The 18,575-nt window shown below is 42.2% G+C and overlaps 1 protein-coding gene across 1 annotated transcript in view; it reads left to right on the top strand.

Annotated features, from left to right (window-relative positions):
- The window catches only part of tpcn2 (two pore segment channel 2), a 133,918-nt gene that overhangs the window by 107,220 nt on the left and 8,123 nt on the right, over positions 1–18,575 (top strand). The window contains exons 16-18 of the mRNA XM_047363241.1: positions 1,284–1,412; positions 7,747–7,796; positions 16,947–17,046. Coding sequence (XP_047219197.1) covers positions 1,284–1,412; positions 7,747–7,796; positions 16,947–17,046 — 279 coding nt within the window. The remainder of the gene's footprint in view (positions 1–1,283; positions 1,413–7,746; positions 7,797–16,946; positions 17,047–18,575) is intronic.

Genomic DNA, 18,575 nt, shown 5'->3' with positions numbered 1-18,575 from the left:
TACTCCAGACTCAGTCCACTGCTTCCGCAGGTCCCCCAAGATCTGGAATTGGCCCTTCTCCACAATCTTCCTCAGGGTCCGGTCAACTCTTCTCGTTGTGCAACGTTTTCTGCCACACTTTTTCCTTCCCACAGACTTCCCACTGAGGTGCCTTGATACAGCACTCTGGGAACAGCCTATTCGTTCAGAAATTTCTTTCTGTGTCTTACCCTCTTGCTTGAGGGTGTCAATAGTGGCCTTCTGGACAGCAGTTAGGTCAGCAGTCTTATCCATGATTGGGGTTTTGAGTGATGAACCAGGCTGGGAGTTTTAAAGGCCTCAGGAATCTTTTGCAGGTGTTTAGAGTTAACTCGTTGATTCAGATGATTAGGTTCATAGCTCGTTTAGAGACCCTTTTAATGATATGCTAATTCTGTGAGATAGGAATTTTGGGTTTTCATGAGCTGTATGCCAAAATCATCCGTATTAAGACAATAAAAGACCTGAAATATTTCAGTTAGTGTGCAATGAATCTAAAATATATGAATGTTAAATTTTCATCATGACATTATGGAAAATAATGAACTTTATCACAATATGCTAATATTTTGAGAAGGACCTGTATTACATTCAGTGGTAGTGAAAAAAAAACCAACACAGGTCATGAACCGGGGCTGAAAATAAATAATATCTCATCCTGAGCGGCATGCTGCAGCCTTGCATGCTACATAACAAGAGAGCGCGTGCACGGGACAGAGGAAATGAGACATTCCTCCTCAGAGTTATAAGGTGGATAGCAGAAGCCAATTATCACCAAGCCTCTCTAAGCGCTCCCATGCAGCAGCCAGTCCCAGAAACACTGACAGCATGCAGACCACCTAAGAGTCAAGCTGTTATGCACCTAGAGAAGAACTGCTTAAGAACAGAATCATCACGTCAGCTTTTAAGCCAAGTGAGAGGGAAAGACAGCCTCTGTTTTTGCTCAATTTAGTGCAAAAGGCATATGAAATATCTGAATACCAAAAATCATTAAAAAAATGAAAATTCACTCAAAAATACAACCTGTCCTAATGTTAGGGCATCAACAACAAAAAAATACAAAACTGTGTCAAGGTACCCTTAAGGGCTAAACATCAAATTAACGTAAATTTTCTGCCTGTCATATTCAGAATCTCTAATTTTCCTCTCAGCCCAGTACTGATGTTCTGTGATATTAATGTATTATATTTTTTAACCTATGTCCCTCTGAAATTTCTATATGCTGGGAAACCCTATTTGCCTGACATCTTTTAATTCACTGCCAGGTTATCAACCTCTGCTTCATCATCTTCTACCTTTTTGAAATGAGTGTCAAGATATTTGCCTTTGGATGGAAGGGATACCTGTCCTACAGGAGCAACATCTTTGATGGCTTCCTCACCATTATGTTACTGGTAAAAACTACTCAACACACTAGACACATTTCTAACTAAGTACTATTGCATTTTATGCCTTTATTTACCTTCATTAAAAGTAACAGTGTCATTCCAGTAATGCCCAGTTGGTTGTGTGGGGTGAAAGTGACAATGGGGTCTCGGGTACAGAAATGCTAACCCTTAGTTCTGCAGACATTTAGATACAAAACAACTCCCGTACACGTATAGTATATGACAGCATGATTTTGGGTTGCAAAGTTGCTTCTAAGTAAACCACGGGACTTCTGAACAGTGTCCTTCAGATAAATGACAGAGGAGGTAAAACCAGAGATGTCTTGTTAAAAAATATGGTGCCATGTTTGGTAAAAATAAGCATAACCTACCAGTCCCTGCACCTTACACCACCTGTCAAGCACAGTGGTGGAGGGGTAAGGATTTTTGGGCCTGATCCATACTGCTTTGAATATTTTTTACTGTGTTTTTGCTTATGGAATTCCGATCAAAATCACTGTAATGCCCGTCAAACACCAGCAGGTGTTGATAAGGACAGCACAACAACATCAAAATTCCCAAGAAGACAATCCTGAGCATTGGCTATAGCAGTGCCAGTCTAAGGATTAATGTTCTGTTTCTTGTGCAGAAAGTTAAGTGAAATTGTGTGTTGTGGGGCCCCTCTTTAATTAATCGCCACATGTCCAGTCCACATGTATGCACCACAAAAACAGTTACAATCCCCAATTTCAATGAACTTGGGACATTATTTAAAACATAAATAAATCCTCGGCTTCAGGAGGAGCAGTGTGGTTTTCGTCCCGGCCGTGGAACACTGGACCAGCTCTAAACACTCTGCAGGGTGTTCGAGGGTTCATGGGAGTTTGCCCAATCGATTCACATGTGTTTTGTGGACCTGGAGAAGGCATTCGACTGTGTCCCTCGTGATGCCCTGTGGGGGGTGCTCCAGGAGTATGGAATCGGGGGCCCTTTATTAGGGGACATCCGGTCTCTGTATAAGCGGAGCAGGAGTTTGGTCCGCATTGCCAGCACTAAGTCGGACCTGTTCCCAGTGCATGTTGGACTCCGGCAGGGCTGCCCTTTGTCACCGGTCCTGTTCATAACTTTTATGGACAGGATTTCTAGACGCAGCCAAGGGCCGGAGGGGGTCTGTTTTAGGGACCAGTGGATTTCGTCTCTTCTTTTTGCAGATGACGTGGTCCTGCTGGCCCCCTCTAGCCAAGACCTACAGCATGCGCTGTGGCGGTTCGCAGCCGAGTGTGAAGCGGCTGGGATGAAGATCAGCTCCTCCAAGTCCGAGGCCATGGTACTCGACCGGAATAGGGTGGCTTGTCCTCTTCAGGTTGGAGGGGAGTTCCTGCCTCAAGTGGAGGAGTTTAAGTATCTCGGGGTCTTGTTCACAAGTGGGGGAAAAATGGAGCGGGAGATCGACAGACGGCTCGGTCGCTGCCTCAGTAATGGGGGCATTGTGCCGGTCCGTTGTGGTGAAGAGAGAGCTGAGCCGAAAAGTAAAGCTCTCAATTTACCGGTCGGTCTACGTTCCTACCCTCACCTATGGCCATGAACTTTGGGTCATGACCGAAAGAACGAGATCCTGGATACAAGAGGCTGAAATGAGCTTCCTCCGTAGGGTGGCCGGGCACTCCCTTAGAGATATAGGGCGAGGAGCTCGGCCATCCGGGAGGAGCTCGGAGTAGAGCCGCTGCTCCTCCACATCGAGAGGAGCCAGTTGAGGTGGCTCGGGCATCTATACCGGATGCCTCCTGGACCCCTTTCTCGGGAGGTGTTCCAGGCACGTCCCACCGGGAGGAGGCCCAGGGGACGGCCCAGGAAACGCTGGAGGGACTATGTCTCTCGGCTGGCCTGGGAACGCCTTGGGCTCCACTTGGAGGAGCTGGAGGAGGTGTCTGGGGAGAGGGACGTCTGGTGAGTCTGCAGCCCCCGCGACCCGGTCCCGGATAAGCGGAAGACGACGAGTACGAGTAAATAAAAAAAGAATACAATAACTTGCAAATCCTGTTTAACCTGTGTGCAATTTAATACTCTACAAAGACAAGATATTTAATTTTGAAACTGATAAACTTTGTTATTTTTCTGCTAAAATTCACAAATATTCAATTTGAGACTTGCAACACATTCCAAAAAGATTGGCCAGGGCCAACAAAAGACTGGAAAAGTTGTGGAATTCTCAAAAAACAATTGTTTGGAACATGCATGAGGTGAACAGGTTAATTGGAAAGGTGAGTGTCATGATTTTGTATAAAAGGAGCATCTCCGAAAGGCTCAGTCGTTCACCAGCAAGGATAGGGCGAGGTTCAGCACTTGGTGAACAACAGCATGAGCAAATAGTCTATTCAATTCAGTTCAATTCAGTTTATTTATATAGCGCCAATTCACAACACATGTCGTCTCAAGACTCTTCACAACAGTCAGGAACATACATTCCAATTAATCGTAACCATTGAACAGTGCAGTCAGATTCAGTTATTTATTCAAATTGAATAAAACGTTTTTCTATCTAAGGAAACCCAGAAGATTGCATCCAGTCAGTGACTTGCAGCATTCATTCCTCCTGTATGAGCATGTAGAGACAGTGGACAGTCACTGGCGTTGACTTTGCAGCAATCCCTCATACTGAGCATGCATGTAGCGACAGTGGAGAGGAAAAACCCCCTTTTAACAGGAAGAAACCTCCAGCAGAACCAGAACCAGGCTCAGTGTGAGCGGCCATCTGTCACGACCAACTGGGGGTTAGAGGGAACAGAGCAGAGACACAAAGAGAACAAAGAAACACTGATCTAGGAGTACTTTCTATGGGAAGGAAAAGCAAATGTTAATGGATGTAGCTCCTTTAGTCGTTTCACCTAGAAAGAAAGAACAAATAAACTCTGAGCCAGTTTTCAAGGTTAGAGTCTGAAAGAGAGCACATAGAGTTAGTCACAGTAGAAGCTCAGTCAATTGCCATGTCTAGGAGAGAGAAAGGGTTAAACACTGAAAGACAGGGCCATGTGGATCATTGGTAGAAGGTGAGCATTAAGTTGTTGCCAGCAGAAGCTTGGATGATGCCCCTCTCCAGAATGGTGTCACAGGTAGACACAGAGTCAGGCCAGGTGTAGCTTCTAGGAAGAGAAAAGAGAGAGAACATAAAGTTAAAAGCTGAAATAACAGCAAATAATGCAAAATTGGAGAGTAGTGTGAGAATGTAGCAAAGAGGGTGAAAGAGGTCATTATGTCCTCCAGCAGCCTAAGCCTATAGCAGCATAACTACAGAGATAGCTCAGGATAACCTAAGCCACTCTAACTATAAGCTTTATCAAAAAGGAAAGTTTTAAGCCTAGCCTTAAAAGTAGACAGGGTGTCTGCCTCACGGACTAAAACTGGGAGCTGGTTCCAGAGGAGAGGAACCTGATAACTAAAGGATCTGCCTCCCATTCTACTTCTAGAGACTCTAGGAACCACCAGTAAACCTGCAGTCTGAGAACGAAGTGCTCTGTTAGGAACATATGGACCAATCAGATCTCTGATGTATGATGGAGCTAAATCATTAAGGGCTTTATATGTGAGGAGGAGAATTTTAAATTATATTCTGGATTTAACAGGGAGCCAACGAATGGAAGCTAAAGTAGGGGAATGTGATGTCTCTTTTTAATTTTCATCAAAACTCTTGGAGCAGGATTTTGGATCAGCTGAAGGTTTTTAACTGTGTTAGTGCCCATGACATGGGTAATGTGCAAATCTGTGAAGGCACCGTTAATTCTGAAAGGTACAGGGGTTGGACAATGAAATTGAAACACCTGGTTTTAGACCACAGTAATTTATTAATATGGTGTAGGGCCTCCTTTTGCGGCCAATACAGCATCAATTCGTCTTGGGAATGACATATACAAGTCCTGCACAGTGGTCAGAGGGATTTTAAGCCATCCTTCTTGCAGGATAGTGGCCAGGTCACTACGTGATACTGGTGGAGGAAAACATTTCCTGACTCGCTCCTCCAAAACACCCCAAAGTGGCTCAATAATATTTAGATCTGGTGACCGTGCAGACCATGGAAGATGTTCAACTTCACTTTCATGTTCATCAAACTAATCTTTCACCAGTCTTGCTGTGTGTATTGGTGCATTGTCATCCTGATACACGACACCGCCTTCAGGATACAATGTTTGAACCATTGGATGCACATGGTCCTCTAGAATGGTTCGGTAGTCCTTGGCAGTGACGCGACCATCTAGCACAAGTATTGGGCCAAGGGAATGCCATGATATGGCAGCCCAAACCATCACTGATCCACCCCCATGCTTCACTCTGGGCATGCAACAGTCTGGGTGGTACGCTTCTTTGGGGTTTCTCCACACCGTAACTCTCCCGGATGTGGGGAAAACAGTAAAGGTGGACTCATCAAAGAACAATACATGTTCAATACATTGGCATGAGTGACCAAAGGTTTGGCTATAGCAGCCCGGCCGTGTATATTGACCCTGTGGAACTCCCGACGGACAGTTCTGGTGGAAACAGGAGAGTTGAGGTGCACAATTAATTCTGCCGTGATTTGGGCAGCCGTGGTTTTATGTTTTTTGGATACAATCCGGGTTAGCACCCGAACATCGCTTTCAGACAGCTTCCTCTTGCGTCCACAGTTAATCCTATTGGATGTGGTTCGTCCTACTTGGTGGTATGCTGACATGACCCTGGATACCGTGGCTCTTGATACATCACAAAGACTTGCTGTCTTGGTCACAGATGCACCAGCAAGACGTGCACCAACAATTTGTCCTCTTTTGAACTCTGGTATGTCACCCATAATGTTGTGTGCATTTCAATATTTTGAGCAAAACTGTGCTCTTACCCTGCTAATTGAACCTTCACACTCTGGTCTTACTGGTGCAATGTGCAATCAATGAAGACTGGCTACCAGGCTGGTCCAATTTAGCCATGAAACCTCCCACACTAAAATGACAGGTGTTTCAGTTTTATTGTCCAACCCCTGTACATACAGGTTTTGTTGCAACATATGCTGCCATCCAAGCAATGTCTTCTTCAGGGATGTCCTGCTTATTTCAGCAAGACAATGCGAAGCCACATTCTGCATGTGTTCCAACAGCATGGCTTTGTAGTAAAAGAGAGCTGGTACTAGACTGGCCTGTCTGCAGTACAGACCAGTCTCTCATTTAAAATGTGTGGAGCATTATGAAGCGCAAAATACGACAACAGAGACCCCGGACTGTTGAGCAACTGAAGTTGTTCAAGCAAGAATGGGAAAGAAGGGTTAGGGTTTACCTATAAAGCTTTAAAAGTTAGTGTCCTTGGTTCCCAAACACTTATTGAGTGTTGTTAAAAGGAAAAGTGATGTAACACAGAGGTAAACATGACCCTGTCCCAGCTTTTTGGAACATGCTGCAAGCATTTAAAATGAGTGAATATTTGCAAAAAAAACAAACCTCACTAAAGTTTAACATATTGAACACTAAACATCTGTTTTTTTTACTGTATTCAGTTGCATATAGGTTGAACAGGATTGGCAATCATTGCATTCTGTTTTTATTTACGTTTTACGCAATGTACCAATTTCGTTGGAATCGGGGTTGTATTAAAAATCTACTATGGAAACATTTTTAAAAATCTGTTTTTCTTCCCAAAACCTGATGTGATTCAGTAATGCAAAGGCAGCAGAAAATCTCCATTGTACTAAATACCCATGTTAGTATGGAACAGCTCTTAGTTGTAATAGGACTTGACTGATTAGGAATCAATAAAATTAATATGTAATGAATTGAATTCATCATTATGAAACTGGATAGAGCAGGACTTGTTCCCTAAAATATGAACTGGTGCGATTAAATTCATTGAATGACTTGGGCTTGTTCTACAGCCACAGACTCCTTCACTAAGACAGTCATGGCTACCATAGCATTGTAAAGTTAAATCTGAAAGCACACTAAAATCACAGTGAATATAAAACTGAAACAAGGTGGCAAAAAAATTAAAACCCAAGACCGTATTCAAAACCAGAGTCCAACAGACTATGACCCTAGTGAGGATCACATGACTGTATTTCATTGCGTAATAAGATCTAAAATCTTAAGATGTTTACCAAAATGTGTGTGTTATTTTTCATATGACTGTTAGTGATCTCAGAGGTCATGAGAGTATCACTGGCCTTAGGCTAAATTGCTGACAGAAAAGTAAAGCTTATACAGTTATGACGTGTGGAATTTAAAATGGATTTTACATGATCATGTACAGTGTTTTACATTTGATTCTCTTTTATTCACAGCAACATTTAATATAGATTTCTCACTTTAAAGTCTCCACTGACCTCATGCTTTTGGATCATCTCTTTCAGGTTCTACAGATTGCTATATTCATCACCTACAACTTTCCCCATTCCCAGTGGTAGGTTGAAATGTCTGTTGTGTGAATGAAATATGTGTTTGTGTGTGTGTCCCCAAAATAAAGCAATGATCATGTGTGGCTTCTCTTTTAAACAGAGTTTAAAGAAACTTTTTTATTGACTATGTTTACTGTCATTTTGTTGTTACGTATGCAAAATGCACTTTTCTTTTGATCAGAGTTTAAAAGTATGTAATTTAAAGAAATTAAGTTATTCAACATTTTTATGGTTAACATGTTTAGCATAATTTTGCTGTTATGTATAATGCCACAACAATTGTACACATTTATACTGTTTACAAACGGCCTCTGTTTTGCACAGTGTGGTGGTTGCCCGTTGGGCTTGGTTTCATGGAGCTGGTTGCTTGTTTCTCTTGCAAGATCTGGCAACACTGCTTTTGACGCAGTCGGTAGTTTGAGTGGTTGTACTTTAAAAACATGAACAGAGCACCAAAAATCTGGATAGGCAACTAATTCCAACTAATGGTTGACATCTTCTTGTAAAAAGAGGAAAAATCTAAATGAGGTGAAAACATATGTATTGTTAAATTAGGTGACGATTTGTTGACTCAATGCCGTTCACACACACCTGTACATGCAGACAAACTGTGAATGCTGTTGCATGTGTCAAGGCTAGCTCCCAGGTACAGAAGTACCCAGGGGTATCATTAGACCTGGGCTTGTGTTTTCTGAATAGGCCCGAATCTCATTAAATAATATTTTAGAAGAGTGTTAAAAAGATGCATTAAGCCCTAAAATGACATTAAATTTCAATTTTTTTAAATCTAAAAACAATCAGATTTGTTTCTATTGTATTCCATATAATCACTGCCAACTGCACCTAACCTGACAATGAGTCAAAAAAAAGAAGACAAAAAAATGAAAACAAGAAGTTATATGCGCACACGCAACACCACGGCTGCAACTACACTCAAAGATAGCAACGGACTGGCAATTTGACCATTCTGGAGAAGCCCACGGCCAGCGGCCTAGCTCGTTTATTACCCAAAGGTTGCACTGAGCACCTTGAACGAGGCTACAACAGGGGAGACGGTAATAGGGGTCATGTTAGAGCAGCTGCAGAGCCAAGTGGAGATTCGGAGCCTGGTGGGTATGTGCGCACAATCAATTCAATCCGCTTTTATTTACATAGCGCCAATTCACAACACATAGTCTCAAGGCATTTTACAAAGTCAGTTCAATCGAATCATACAGATTCCAAGTCAAGCTCATACATTCCAATTAATTTTGACTATCAAACGGTGCGCTTGGATTCAGTTTAGTATTCAAATTGGTTAAAAAGGTTTTTTATCCAAGGGAACCCAGCAGATTGTAGCATTCACTCCTCCTGGATGAGCATGTAGAGACACTGGACAGTCACTGGCGTTGACTTTGCAGCAATCCCTCATACTGAGCATGCATGTAGCGACAGTGGAGAAGAAAAGCTCCCTTTTAACAGGAAGAAACCTCCAGCAGAACCAGAACCAGGCTCAGTGTGAGCAGCCATCTGCCACAACCGACTGGGGGTTTGAGAGCCAATGAAGGGACGCTAAAATAAAAGAAATATCTATTTTCTCTCTTCTCTTGCTGCAGGATTTTGAATCAGCTGAAGGCTTTTAACTGCATTTTGTTAGACAGGATATTTTTAATTTTGGGCAATATTCTGGAGGTGAAAGAAGGAAATCCTAGAAACTTGTTTAATATGTGATTTAAATGACATATCCTGATCAAAAATAACACCAAGTTTTTTTACTTTATTACCAGAGGTCAGTTTAATGCCGTCAACATTAATTGATTGACTAAGCAGTATCTTTTTCAAAGACTCCGGTCCAAAGACGAAAACCTCTGTCTTGTCTGAATTTAGAAGCAGAACATTTACAGTCGTCCAGGTTTTTATGTCTTTAAGACATGCTTGTAGTCTATCTAACTGGTTGGGCTCATCAGGATTTATGGATAAAAAAAGCTGAGTGTCATCAGCATAACAGTGAAAATGTTTCCCATGTTGCCTGATAGAACACGTGGAAGCAGAGCGGTAAAACCAAGGCTGAAGTAAGCAGCAAAACCTGAATGCTGGCTCATAACGGGCTAATTGTAAGCTACAGCTAATCACTTATTTGCCCAGCAAGATCTGTGGTGGAGATTCACTAAAGAGAATCATCAGGGTCATGATAAGGACAGAGCAGAGGGACTTTCACCTGAGCTACAGGTGAAGTTAAATGGCCTGGTCATGACAGAAAACATTAGCATCCCATTCTGGGAGCTTCTAGCTGGATCTGTATCACGATGTGAAAATACCTGGTTTTTTATGTCAGTCAAAATATAAGCATTTAATTCTAATGTAACTAAACACATTAAAAAGGTCATCTAGAATGCCGTTTTTCAGATGGAACAAGCAGAAATTCAGATTAATGTTTTATTGAAATATCACAAAATGTGTTTTTTTTTATCACTTATAAACGGTTTCTCTTTATACTTCACTTCAACTTCTAGCAAAAAAATAAAACCAAGTAAAATGATTGTAAACCTTTTCTGTTTGTTTGTCAATATTTTACATTGAATAAAAACCCATGTCCTTTATTAGTTTAATTCGAATTACTATGAACTAAAGTAAACAGAGAAACTAGAGGAGAACATAGAAACAATAACTTAAGAAATAAACAAAGAGCCATAAGGAGAATCAAAATTACAAAATAAACCAACAAATCCAACATGTCACTCCATGACACAAAGCAGAGAACAATAACTTATTTGTTCAAAAGAAAAGACGGAAACTGAAAAGGAAAAGTTATGCATCAGAAAATGGTTCATCATTGTTTCATACATGGCAGTTCTTTAGCAATTGATATATTACATTGTCAAGTGATTCTAATTTCTGCCTTATACAGACAGCCTACAGTAAAGTAAAATATTGATACGTTTTAATTAGTTTGAGTTTGGACTTTGCTGAGAGAGCGAGATCTCGAAGAGGCCACAGATGAGAGCAACAATTACAACACCACACATTATATATATATATATATTACTTATAAACTGGGCCGTAATCTTATGGCAATTAAACTATTTAGGGCCTGAGCAAAAGTCTCCAATGACCCTAAAAATGCCCCTGGTGGTACATGTACTTTATAATTTAATTATGTTACATTACGGAGCTCTTAACTGGAAATATTCATATGTGGAATCCATTTGCCTCATTGCCAATTGAAATACAATTCATTTGTTCCACGTCCCCCGAAACACCACGATGCAGCACTTGTAAATATGAAGGTGTTCTAAATATGTACAATATTTGTTACTGTGTCAGAAAATAGATGAGAAAATTTAAGTCTTTAATTGATTGTTAAACTGACGTGAAACAGGAAAGGTGCAAAATAAATACAAAGAAAACAGGAAAGTAAACGCATTACAATGTATTTCTTATACAGGAAATTAGCCTGACTCCCCTCACAAAAGTAAATGATTCAATAAATAAATGAATGGTAGACCTACAATGCTAGACCCAAAGTAACACCCTTTGTGTGTGTGTGTGTGTGTGTGTGTGTGTGTGTGTGTGTGTGCGTGTGTGCATGTGTTTTACAACCTATATTAGAATTACCCAAACTTGCCTAACAAAAGACTGCATCTGTTTGTAATTCAGTACAAATCTGCAACTACTATGAGATCTTTTTGTCTCCAAATGTACCAATCAGTTATTGCAAATGGTGTGTAAACATTGTGGCAGAAAGTGCCTTGATTGCATTAATTTGTGGTAGTTTTCAATTGTGGTTTACTGATTTGGATTAAATGTTGTGGGACTTATGAATATTGACTATAAATATTTATCAAAATTATAATTAAAAAACATAATTCGGATGTAATACGTTCTAACCAAAAATCGGGGTCGTGATTGTAAGGCTAACAGTACTTAATAATTATAACTAGTTAATTGGCATTAATAATTGATATTATTAACCAAAACCATGCTAATTGTCAGTGTTATCAACCGTTTACCGAACAGTGTAGAACACTAACCTAAGTTGACAGATAATCTCGTACACAAAGATAAACTCGTACACAAAACAAACACAAACACTGTCTTTTTAATTATGTGAATTTTTTTTAAACAAGTGGTTCCATCTAACAGAGACTATTCAGGTCCAACAAACTCTTCACCTAACTAAAGCATGCACTATTCTGAAGAAAAGGGGTACATTAATATTCAAAAATAAGTATTCGCACTGAGTATAGATGGAGATCAAACCGGCAGTTTATTGACTGAGTGGGAACGGATCAAAGCTTTGGATTGACTTAGAATATGGTACTGTTTTTAATGAACAACGGTGATGCTTTCTCTTGTTCTGTGATGTGTCTCGACTAGCAGCCGTCAACTGACAGAATGGTAGAACCAGGCCAACTCAGATACTATACAACACAGAGCAGTTTGGTTCTGAGCCCACTTGTACAGCTGTTGCTGAACTGATCTGAGACAAAGGGTCATAAACCTCAAAAGGGGAACCAGTGTAAGAACAAGGTGAAGGTAAAATGCTGAGACACTGGTATAGTTTAGCAGTTGCAGCACGAGGCGCAGATCGCAGCCGCAGTCTGCCTCAAAGTTCATCCTAACTCCAACTGATTCAAAACTCAGTTGATCAAAAACACAGTGAACGCAATGACATTCAAACTTTGCTGTGTGCAGCTGCGCTTCACAGTCCAACAGTATTAGAGCAGCAATCAAAACAGTTCAATAAAAATTTCCATGCACATGCAAGTTAACATATTGGATTAACTGTGGTGATCCTAGACCACCTTAATTTCCTACACTTTACCTTCCCCAGACTAAAGAAAAATCTAATGAAATGAAAAGAATTTATGAATTACAAATTTACAAATTTATTTGATGTCGGCTTTTCTGTGGGAATAGGTGTAGGTGAGTGGGCTTCCTTCTTTAAAGAGCGTCCGCAAACCGCTTTTCAAAGACTTTGTTAGTTAATGACTTGATTTGTGACAATCAGATTGATTTATTCTGTCTCACAGAAACCTGGCTGCAGCAGGAGAATTATGTTACTATAAACGAGTAACCTCCTTCCAATTATTTAAATTTTCACATTCCTAGAAAGTCCGGTCGAGGAGGAAAAGTGGCGACCATCTTTCAGTCTGATTTATTGATTGGTCCCAGACCAATTAATAACTACAACTCTTGAATATTTAATCCTTTGTTTTCCTCATCCAAATTGCAAAGCAATAAAACCACTTCTATTTGTTGTTTTGTACCGTCCACCAGGCTCGTATTTTCAATTTTTAGATCAGTTCTCAGACTTCTTATCTGATTTAGTGTTAAATACAAATAAGGTTATTATAGTGGGGAATTTTAAAATGCATGATGACAATGAACATGATTGCCTAAATATAGCCTATAATGCTATCTTAGACTCAATTGGCTTTGCTCAATACATTAGTAAACCTATCCACCTTTGTCTTCATTCTCTGGACCTTGTGCTGACATATGGCATTGAGTGTAAAGAAATAACAATATTTCCTCATAACCCTGGCCTGTCTGACCATTTTTTAATAATCTTTGAGTTTAATGTAACCGAGTACTCCACACCTGAAATGAATTGTCATTATAGTAGATCATTATCAGACAATGCTGAAACAACCTTTAAAGAATCTGTTCCATTTTTAATTTCTTCATTCTCACAGAAAAACACAGTGGAGGGCATTTTCTTTCTTCCCCTTCACAAATTGATTCTCTTGTTCATAGTGTTACTTCCTCATTGTGTGGTGCATTAGACAATGTATCCCCCTTGAAAAAGAAGGTAATTATTCTTCGAGGGTGTCTCACTGGTTTAATTCAGAGCTGCGTACTTTAAAGCACAATGTTAGAAAATTGGAGAGAAAATGGCACTCTACACACCTAGAGGGTTCCTACTTATGATTAATCTATCCTTGATAAACGGATATGTACCACAGGCCTTTAAGGTAGCTGTATTTAAAACATCACTTAAGAACCTTTCGTTTGATCAAGATCCATCCATCCATCCATCCATCCATCCTCCATCCATCCATCCTCCGTCCATCCATCCTCCATCCATCCATCCATCCATCCATCCATCCATCAATCCATCCATCCATTCATTGTCTTCCGCTTATCCGGGGTCAGGTCACGGGGTAGCAGCCCAAGCAGAGAGACCCAGACTTCCCTCTCCCCAGCCACTTAGGCCAGCTCGTCCGGGAGAATCCCAAGGCGTTCCCCGGCCAGTTGAGAAACATAGTCCCTCCAGCGTGTCCTGGGTCGTCCTCTGGGCTTCCTCCCGGTGGGACGTGCCTGGAACACATCACCAGGGAGGCGTCCAGGAGGCATCCTAACCAGATCCCCAAGCCATCTCAACCGGCTCCTCTCGACATGTAGAAGCAGCGGCTCTACTCTGCGTCCCTCCCGGATGACCGAGCGTCTCACCCTATCTCTAACGGAGAACCCAGACACCCTGTGGAGGAAACTCATTTTGGCCCCTTGTATCCATGATCTCGTTCTTTTGGTCATGACCCAAAACTCATGACCATAGATGAGGGTAGGAACGTAGAGGGAACGGCATATCGAGAGCTTAACTTTTTGACTCAGCTCTCTCTTTACCACGACAGACCGGTACAGTGCCCGCATCACTGCTGACGCAGCACCAATCCGTCTGTTGATCTCCCGCTCCATTTTTCCCTCATTCGTGAGCAAGACCCCAAGATACTTGAACTCCTCCACTTGAGACAGGACCTCCCCACCGACTTGGAGAAGGCCCTCTACCCTTTTCTGGCTCAAGACCATGGCCTCGGACTTGGAGCCACTGATTCTCATCCTGGCCGCTTCACACTCGGCTGCGAACTGCTCCAGTGAGAGCTGTAGACCACGAGCTGATGAAGCCAATAAAACCACATTTTCCGCAAAAAGCAGAGATGCAATCCTACAGCCACCAAAATGGATCCCCTCAACACCTTGGCTGTGCCTAGAAATTCTTTCCATAAAAGTTATGAACAGAATTGGTGACAAAGGGCAACCTTGGTGGAGACCAACCCTCACCGGAAACGAGTTGGACTTACTGCTGGCAATGCGGACCGAGGTCTGACACTGGTCGTACAGGGACCTAACAGCCCATATCAAAGGGCCTGGTGGGAACCCCCCTCAAGATTTGCAGAGGGACACGGTTGAACACCTTCTCCTAGTCCACAAAGCACATGTAGACTAGTTAGGCAATATATATCCTAACTAAGAGTGACACTGAAAAAACAGTCCATGCATTTGTTACTTCAAGGCTGGACTATTGTAATTCTTTACTATCAGGATGTCCACAAAATGCAGTTAAAAGCCTTCAGCTGATTCAAAATGCTGCAGCAAGAGTTCTGATGAAAATTAAAAAGAGAGATCATATTTCTCCTACTTTAGCTTCCCTTCATTGGCTCCCTGTTAAATCCAGAATAGAATTTAAAATTGTCCTTCGCACATATAAAGCCCTTAATGATCTAGCTCCATCATACGTGTATATTGTGTATATTGTACATTATAAATTGTAAATTTGTATATTCTGTAATGCAAAAACAGAACAAAAGAGCAAAGTGTACCAGAGTCAAATTCCTTGTTGTATGCACGAACTTGGCAATAAAGCTGATTCTGATTCTGATTCTGATACATCAGAGATCTGATTGTTCCATATGTTCCTAACAGAGCACTTCGTTCTCAGACTGCAGGTTTACTTACCAGCTCCCAGTTTTAGTCAGTGAGGCAGACAGCCTGTCTACTATTAAGGTTAGGCATAAAACTTTCCTTTTTGACAAAGCCTTTAGTTAGAATGGCTTAGGTTATCCTGAGCTTTCTTTGTAGTTACGCTGCTATAGGCTTAGGCTGCTGGAGGACATAATGACCACTTTTACTCTGTCTGCTACATTCTCATACTACTCTCCAATTTTGCTCATTCTCTTCTATGTTCATTCTAGAGAAAAGTCCAGGGCCGTTGGCCTGCCATGTTTATTACCCTAAAGTTGCACTGAGCACCTTAAACGAGGCTACAATTGGGGAGACAGTAATAGGGGTGATGTTAGAGCAGCTGCAGATCCGAGTGGAGAGTCAGAGCCTGGTGGGTGCGTGCGCATAATATATTTCAAATCAGTTTCATTTATATAGGCCACTTTACAACACATGTCATCTCAAAGCACTTTACAAAGTCAATTCAATCGAATCATACAGATTCCATACAGATTCCAAGTCAGGTACATACATTCCAACTAAACCACTCCCTTCACTAACACTTCTGTCTCTCTCACCAGAAGAGTTCCCTGAAGCTCCCTGACCAGGCAGTATTCACCACTCTGCATTTTTGTTGTGTGTAACAAATATTTTAAATTGGTTCTTGCATCCATAGTTGTTGCTTGCTCCAGGGTCTGGCTAAAACAGCATTATGACAGGTCCACAGTAGATACAGTGTTGAGGATAGTGAGGGGTGTGTGTGGGCGTGGTGTTTTCCGAAGGTCCACCATCATCTCCACAGTCTTTAGTGGGTTAAGTTCCATATCACTGTTTGATATTTAGGATCAGTTGGAATGTCTATACTTAACTTGATTTGATTAAATTGACTTTGTAAAGTTTCTTGAGACGACGTGTTGTGAACTGGCGCTATATAAATACAACTGAATTTAACCTCCTTTGTCTGAAAACGGGGAAAAATATGATAAACCGTTGGCAATCGACTGAAGAAAAAAAAACATAAGAAGGAAATTCATCTTGTTAAAAACCTCTGTGGGTTTTAATATGACCTAGGTAGTTCTGTAGTCAGGCCTCCGATCACAATTCTATATTTTCTGGTCTTCTTATCCTAGCAAGATCTCCAGCTTTATCAAGCTGTCATGGAATTGGCCAGTGTGGAGAAGGGAAATAAACCCACCCACGAGCTTCTGCTTCTCCAGAGATTGCTCCCTTTAAGTGTGACCAGTGATGGTCCACACTGGAACAGCAGCTAGCTTCAGCTGTAATTTTTACCTCTGGTGACTTCAGAGCTGCAATGCATGCAGGGAGATGCTGTAACAGTTCATTTACCTCACAGAATGGACGATGGCCCAACAATGTTCACATTCATTCAAGATTTCCTTTGAAGTCTCAATATTTTTGTCTTTTGTTTTTATCTCTGTGTGTGACTACAGGGACCCTTCATTTCATGGTGTGATGTCTTTGTGGGAGATGGTTCGTTTGGTCAACATGCTAATTGTGTTCCGCTTCCTGCGCATCATCCCAGATATCAAGGTAAACACCAGCTGACTGAAGAGTAAATGGACTGATCTTACATAGTGCCTTTCTAGCCATACCAGCCACTCAAAGCACTTTCCCACACCGATGCACTTATAAGTAGGTAGATTGGCAGGAGAGGAAGCTGGAATTAAACCTACAACATTCCAATTGGGAGGTGGTAAATCGAGAGCTTCGGGCCCAAGCTTCACTATTGGGCTCAGCTCTATCTTCACCACAACGGACCAGCACACTGTCCTCATTACTGCGGCAGCCGCACCGATCCGTCTGTCGATCTCCCGCTCCATTCTCCCCTCACTCGTGAACAAGACTCCAAGATACTTAAACTCCTCCACTTGAGGCAGGAACTCCCCTCCAACCTGAAGAGGACAAGCCACCCTCTTCTGGTTGAGAGCCATGGCCTCGGACTTGGAGGAGCTTCACACTCGGCTGCGAACCGCCCCGATGCATGCTTTAGGTCTTGGCTGGAGGGGGCCAGCAGGACCACGTCATCTGCAAAAAAAAGAGACAAAATCCACTGGTCCCCAAACCAGACCCCCTCCGGCCCTTGGTTGTGCCTAGAAATTCTGTCCATAAAAGTTATGAACAGGACTGGTGACAAAAGAGTCCAACTTGCACTGGGAACAGGTCCGACTTAGTGCAAGAAATGCAGACCAAACTCCGCTTGTACAGAGACTGGATGGCCCCTAATAAGGGCCCCCGACTCCGTATTCCTGGAGCACCCCCCACAGGGCACCACGAGGAACACAGTTGAATGCCTTCTCCAGGTCCACAAAACGCATGTGGACCGGTTGGGCAAACTCCCATGAACCCTCGAGTACCCTGTAGAGGGTATACAGCTGGTCCAGTGTTCCAGGGCCGGGACGAAAACCACACTGCCCTACCACCATGGTGCTTTTTAACCACCCTGGTGACTTCAGCCTGGGTGATGAAAGAGTCCAACCCCGCGTCCCCAGCCTCTTCTTCCATCAGGGAACGCGTGACGGCAGGATTGAGGAGATCTTTGAAGAACTCCTTCCACCACCCGATAATGTCCCCAGTTGAGGTCAGCAGCTCCCCACGCCCACTGTAAGCAGTGTTGGCGAAGCACTGCTTCCCCCTCCTGAGGCGCCAGATGCTTTGCCAGAGTTGCTTCGAGGCCAACTGGTAGTCCTTCTCCATCGCCTCACCAAACTCCTCCCAGGCCCGGGTTTTTGCCTCTGCCACAGCCCGGGTCGCGGCCCGCTTGGCCTCACGGTACCCGTCAGCCGCCTCAGGAGTCCCACAGGACATATACATATTAAGAAAAATTTGGTCTTTGTCTAGTATTTTATAGTGTTTTAGTCAAAATTTTGTGGTTTTATTGTTATTAAGTTGCTAAGTTTTTGTTGAATGTTTACAACTCAGTAACAAAATGATTCCAGGTGCTCCACACAATATCCAACAGCAGATCAAACTAAGCCTAAAAATATGATTTCTTAAAACCTTTATGCCGACAGTTTCACATCGTCAAGTTGGCACTGTGCTGCTCCCAAATTACAGCTTAC

This window comes from Girardinichthys multiradiatus, chromosome 4 (assembly GCF_021462225.1).
Source record: "Girardinichthys multiradiatus isolate DD_20200921_A chromosome 4, DD_fGirMul_XY1, whole genome shotgun sequence".
NCBI lineage: Eukaryota > Metazoa > Chordata > Actinopteri > Cyprinodontiformes > Goodeidae > Girardinichthys > Girardinichthys multiradiatus.
The sequence above is the reverse complement of the archived record's forward strand: the minus strand, read 5'-3'. Positions and strand labels throughout refer to the sequence as shown.